Source organism: Myzus persicae, unplaced genomic scaffold (assembly GCF_001856785.1).
Source record: "Myzus persicae strain clone G006 unplaced genomic scaffold, MPER_G0061.0, whole genome shotgun sequence".
NCBI lineage: Eukaryota > Metazoa > Arthropoda > Insecta > Hemiptera > Aphididae > Myzus > Myzus persicae.
In genome coordinates, this window is record NW_019101135.1 from 28,686 (window position 1) to 35,660 (window position 6,975).

Below are 6,975 nucleotides of genomic sequence, written 5' to 3' on the forward strand. Positions count from 1 at the left end.
TTCTGAAGTCAAGCATCAGCTGACGTCACTAGTTCCCGAATGGGTGACCACCCGGGTTTTTTTATTGATGGATCCAATATATATATTATATATATTATGGTCGTACGTTCTATCTGCGAAAACGGTCCGAGTATACGTACCAGTCGCCGCTGTTAGCTAGCTCCCTGATAGGTAGGTGACCAACTGTGATTTTAGACACATAAATATGTGTTCCATACCAACTATTTACCCTACAAACAACTAATGGCCATAGTTGCCGGGCTTTAGATCAATAAAAAATAAAATAAAATTACAAGGTTGTAAAATTAAAAGTATAATAGTTTTTAGGTACGTAGATAGGTTAGATAAGTAGTTATTTATACTTTAACAGATAAATCTAAACAACAACTTTATTATTTTTGGCCCATTTCTTCATCATTTTAATCATTTGTTCAACCTGAGAATTTGACGAATTTCTTAATAAATGTATGACATCAGCTATCTGATCTCTACATTAAAATAAAAACGTTATTATTATTAGTTATAGTGATTTAGAAACAATTGTACTGAAACGTTTTTCAACAGTGGTGAAATTTTGGTGATAGGCGGAAGCTTCAGATGATTCAGATTCTAGGGGTCCCTCTAATTTCGCCACTGGTGTTTACATTAACGTACCTACATTTAGTAGGTTCAATAAAAAGTTATACAATAAATAAGGGCAATTTAAACGCACTGTGGTTGATTTCCAAGAACAATTTGTTGAAATATTCCAGCACAAGCACCACGTTTTCCCTCCCAATATTCAGGTAACAAATCTAATCTTTCGAGCATATCAAATGCTTTTGCTGATTGCCAAAACTGACTAGTTTTATAACAATCGTTAGCGATCGATTGCAATATCATTAATGAATCTTGTGAATTTTCAATTTTCAAATATAAATCCCAAGCTGATTGCGGCTTTTTATTCATAATAACTAAAAAAAAAAATAGTATAAATTTAAATCTGAATAGGTACCTAACTAATATCTAAGTGGCTAAGTAACATCTTAAATATTGTATAGGGTTTATGTTATGGACATAATATATACATAAAAATTAGGATATTTAAACATTTAGTTTCCAGACATATACTTAAAGGATCCTAAATTAAAAAAATAACCACTTCGAGTAGATTATAGTCTATTGTGTAGAAACATTTATTTTATTTATCAGATCATAGAAACTCATCTAGGTCACCCGCCTTGTGCAGACAGTTTAAATTTAAAACACCCCACGAATTGCAATTGTTATGCAAAAACCACCTCAGGATGGGTCACTAAATAAAATGAATTATTTATTTTTGTCCACGCTTAGAGACTGTACAATTACTATTTACTATAACCATTTATTTGTATGAGTACAAAATGTCTGAACTCTAAATATCCGTATCCCGCATAATATATTATATTGTACCGAAGTATGCATGATTTGATCAAAATATTTTATTGAAAACTTACAACAATGTGTTAAATGGTTTATGTAAATAAAACTGTCACGTATTTTGTTGCTTTTTACTTGTAAATACATCTCTTCTGCTTCCTTGTACTCACCTAGTGATAATTTAACCTATATATATATATAAATTATAAATGTTATTTGTTATTGCTTATTCAGACATCTAGTTCGTAGATAATATACAATAAAAATACCTGAGCAAAATTAAAATTAAAACTATCGTCATTTGAGAAATAACTCTTTATTGAACTTAGATATAAGCTAACTTCGTCATAACGCCCTTCTAAAAATAAAGAGGAAGCCATGCATTGTCGACCTGGTATTGTGTCACATTCACTGGAACTACTTCCCACCATATTAAATAAACTCTGTCCATTATCGATTTGCTTAGTCTAAAAATATAAACAAAATATAGACCTTAATTATTTGTTTAATAATTTATTAATAGTTGTTTTCTTGTCTTACATCTCCTTTTTCTTGACCAACAACTACGTTAACAATAGCTTTTAAGATATATTCTTGAGGAATAGCTGGTTCCAAATTTTTGATTAACTCGTAAGCTTCTTCATTCTCTCCCTGTCTTAAATAATATATTACCAAATTAAGCCGGGCTTCTGGAAGAATATCAACAAGAGCTGGCAACACTTGTAAAGCACCTTCTCCTTCACGAAAAACAACCATGTTGTGTTTAATCAAATCTTCACAAAACTTAAATGTTGATGATCTCCTCGCCTTTAATTATTTTTGGTATAAAGTAATAAAGTAATTAATATTTTGAATAGGAACACGAAAAATAAGTTCATTAACATTGTTTAACTTACGATAATATTTTTTAGTTCCGATTCAGCAGCTTTACCATCATATAATTTATATAAATTGCAAGCTTTCAAATTAGTTAATATCATTGAATCTGGATATTTTTTGATATAAACATCTAAAATTTCTTGAGATACATCATAAAAGTCTAATTTATAGTAACAAAGAGCCATATAAACATTCAGTGCTAAAAAATGTCTGTGAATATATAATAAATCATAAATGTAACTATATTAATTAAATATTAAACTATAGGTAAACTGATTAAACATCATATCATTATAATTTATAACCATATATATTACGATATTACGTGCGTGTATAATTTTACATGTAAACCTATTTTGTCCATAACGTATTTGTTTAAAAATATTTTCTCAACAATAACAATGCACCCATACAATACAATATACTTATCATGGTATATACTATATACCAGCTATAACACCTAGGTATGTATGCACACCGGCATTAGTATATATACTATACTACAGACAATTTTTTTATTTTTCACTTATCTTTATGCTCCTGACTTAAACAAAACTATTTTAACCATTTTTTTCATAACTTTATAAGTTTAAAAGTTGATATACTAACGTCGTGGATCTGCATTTTAGGTAATTATGCATTATTATAGAAATATGGAATTTTAAATTTTTTATGCTGTATACCTACTAGTATGTTAATTAATAAGTGATTTGTAAAGAAGTACAATTTTTCTTTTATTAACAAAATACATGGAACAACATTAGCATGTATTTAACAACAAATAGCTAACATATCTTGTTAATATTTTTAAGTTTATAATATATAACACGATGATAAATAATACAGAAATACAAGATAAACACAGTAATATAAAATTTATTTTAGTAAGTATGAAATGTATGATCTTCCGATGTGGATGTGAGTGTTTTGTCCATTCCCAGGTATTTGATTGAATTGGGTGAGAGGTTTTTTGCTTAGTTATATAGTAGAGGAAAATCTTTTCGGTTTTAAGTGAAATTTACTTGAATTGAATAGTTGATTTGGTTTCATTTAATTTGTTTATCTATTGTTTAGTTAAGGGGTTAAAATACGGACCGGACACAATATTTTCGGCTATTTTATGCGCTCCCACCACTTTTGTAGGTACTTACAGCTTGTGTTCGGAGTCAATTCTGGACTTCTGGAGACGGGATGGGGGGCTTGACTTGGGTCTTATTATATCTTATTTTATTTCAGTGATAAATTGGGTGACAATTTTTTAAAATGTTTATTCAAGCCCATTAAAACACAAAAATTATTTACTATTGTGAAACATTATGCTTAAAGTATATCAGGTATATACTTTATAAATGCTTAAATGTATCTGTTGATTGTGAAATGAGGTATTGGACTATAGTTTACTACATTGAAACATATGAAACTATTATTACGATTGAATTTATAGTTACCGATTGTTGATCATTAACTTTTTATATATATCAATAGCTTCTTGATAATGCGATCTAAGATAATGTATAGCTGCTAATGATAGTTGATCTTCAACAACATCTGCTAGAAGTTCATGATACTCCATGAGCTTTTTTTCGTCACCTTGTTTATGTGATAAATGAAATTGCAATCGAATTTTTACGTCAGAGATATCGGATTTGTCTAATACCTTATCGTAATGAGCAACAATTATTATTTAAATAGTTCGTATAATGCATGCTAAAATATATTACATCTTCAGCCTCTGGGTACATGCCTAAGTAAAAATAGCAACATGCCAAATTGACAAACAAATGTTTTACTCCTGAATTTTTGGTATGATTTTTATAAATTAACATTGCATTGTTATAATCACCTAAATGAAAATAACAATATGCTATCCATAGTTCTAATTCCACATCTTCTTTTGATTTTTCTATATCAAACTAAAAAAATAAATAAATAAGTTAAAAATATGCCTAATATTATAAAATTAATTTATAAGAATACAATTTTAAAATGTTCATTATAAATAAATTTGTAAGCTAGTGCCTAATATGGCATACCTACCTAATGTCATATATGTCTAATCATATTATTATGTTAGGTAAACATTGTGTACCTATATTATATTATAATAGCACTAGGTATGCGTATGCCTATTGCCTATATCAATTGTACATTACCTATATTTAACTGTTGTATTTTCAGGCTATATTTTGATAACATTTTAATTAATAATATTTTATAATGTGATCATTTGATTTTATTATGATGAATAGGGTTAACTAGATTATCATTCAAGTGGTTAATATTTATTAAAAATCTACACCAACTTTTAAAATAGTTAAAGCACCAGTGTAGTCCCTTTTCTCGATGAAATCCTTAGCGGTTATCTTATGATTTGTAGGTTTAGTTTTCTCCAATTGCTGTTCTACCGCTGGCTTGACACGTGATAGAATCTATGTAAAAATATCAAACCAAACCCATGTACTGAAAATCTAACAAATATTAATAACCATAAATCTAGTGCGTAATATACTACTGTACTTATAAGATCGGTGAGAATAATAGTTGAAAATATATTTTTTTTTTTGTGAACTTACCATATTTGAAGTGGGTATTGGGTTAGCTAGTGTTTCAGATATAAAATATACCTATAACTAATAATCATTTTATGTGGAAGATGCGTAGTCACCTACCTTCACACTTAGGTATTTATATTATAAAATCAGTAGTACTGTTGTGGTTTTCACGTCAATACTCATATCCATAGCAACTCAGGTGGGAACTGGTAGACACCTACTACCTATATACTAGCTGTAGCCTGCAGGGGTGCAATTTCAGTTCTAACTTCTAAAATTATTTTTTGGGTTGACCAAGCACGTTTATATAGTCCATTTTAATAGGTTATTTTTAAATTTGAACAAAATATTTCCTTTAATTTATATTGTTTTTATGATTTATTAGCCACGTGCCCATGAATACCTATTCTAAATACTATGAACATTTATGAAAAATATATTTTAAGGACAATTGTGAAGTACCCACTACCCATACCTATATATTTTTATTTTATTCAAAAGAATATTAATTACAGGCTATACTAATATTATTGTTGTGTGTTAATAGTAGCATAATAAAACTATATTTAAAAATAAATGTTTATTGTTTAGATACATCATATTATATTTGTGTCAATAGTGACATCGCATTAGACTATTATGTGCATTTGTATTTCGTAGGTACCTAGTACCTAGTACCTACTACCCACATGGCCACATATTATACAACATGTTATCTCCGGGCGTTCGACGCTTTCACAGCTCACAACATACTTATGTGTACCATGTATTGCCATTGATATAAATAGTAGTATCTAATACAAACCATGGTATTACTACTGTCTATATTATGAGTTATGACTAGATATATAAATATCAAAATGTATAATACATTATAACATATATAGACAAAAGGCATATCGCTTATAGTAGGACTATTTAGAACATTTTTGTTGTTAAGATAATGAGCATAAGTGCCTTGATCCTTGGCTGACCGCTTCCCAGACTACTGTTCTAAATCTATACAGCTCATCTGCAAAAGGTACTATCACAAGTTCACAAATGACTGCATCTTTAAATATTCACACATTATTTATACTTACGGAAATATTTGAAATATCCGATTTTCAGAATATGCCAATGTGTTATGACTAATGACAAATATTTACTATAGTTATATTTTATATTGGTAATTATGGAGAACGTGGAATTGGTTCCCGGGTCAATTAAAGTGTACGAAATTGGTTCCCGAAAAAACACTTTTCAGTATACAACTGTTCGAATTGGTTCCCGAATAAAATTACTTATCAGTTTATCAGGATACAACTCACTGTTACAAGATACGTATATGTTCAAACGACATTATTTCTTTTCTTATATTATTTACCTATTATGACTAGTTAGTTATTAGTTATTATTACATTATTATTATACTTATTTATTACAAGGACTAATATTATTATTGACAAATACATATGTAGCGTATATAATGTATTTATTAATATATTATACTGAGCAACATTTTTAACCATACCTAGGTATTCTAGATAGTGTTTGAACTATTCGAACTTATTTGAATTCTAGACAGTCCTAAGTCTGAATAAATGGGATTTAAATTGTTGCTGGTTGAATACATTATAATAATTTGAAAAGTTAATTTAACAAGACTGTATTATCACGAAAGCTTGCGGGAACCAATTCATATGTTACCTGTAGACAACCCGGGAACCAACTAGTATATTACCTGTAGACAAACCGGGAACCAATTCGACAATTAGGAACCAATTCTTAGTCGTCCGTAATTATTAATAAATAATTATACGTCTATGCCCACTTACGTACAGGCCTTATCGCGTATATAATAGCCTTAAATATATACATTTATAATGTGTAGCTATTGCCATATCGGTACGGCAGTGCTCGGTATATTGGTTTGAGTTTAATGTTTCAGGCTCTAGTATGTTATAATTTGTAATTGTATAAATTTATAACTTATAAGTTTAATACAAATAATACTATTATTTATAGGCAGCTATTATTATAATAAATTATATTGATAACTTAAAACAATCATTAAATTTTTATTTTTTTTATAGCCACCGCCCATCCAGTAAGCATATTATTATTCTGAACATCGCCTGAATGCCAAAATTATCATATCCGATAA

The 6,975-nt window shown here is 28.7% G+C and overlaps 1 protein-coding gene across 2 annotated transcripts; it reads right to left on the reverse strand.

Annotated features, from left to right (window-relative positions):
* Window positions 1–286: 286 nt before the first annotated feature.
* LOC111027876 (intraflagellar transport protein 56) lies at window positions 287–5,045 on the reverse strand. Of its 2 annotated transcripts, none has more exons than XM_022306356.1 (10): window positions 4,851–5,045; window positions 4,581–4,706; window positions 3,999–4,190; window positions 3,726–3,934; window positions 2,295–2,487; window positions 1,939–2,205; window positions 1,668–1,865; window positions 1,476–1,584; window positions 713–953; window positions 287–488 (listed from the first exon to the last, which is right to left on the reverse strand). In XM_022306356.1, exons 1-10 carry the CDS (start codon window positions 4,851–4,853, stop codon window positions 377–379), a joined length of 1,650 nt encoding a protein of 549 aa, XP_022162048.1. In that variant the 5' UTR covers window positions 4,854–5,045; the 3' UTR covers window positions 287–376. The 2 variants fall into 2 exon arrangements, with proteins under 2 accessions (XP_022162048.1, XP_022162049.1); XM_022306357.1 differs by having other exon boundaries at window positions 4,581–4,745.
* Window positions 5,046–6,975: the final 1,930 nt, after the last annotated feature.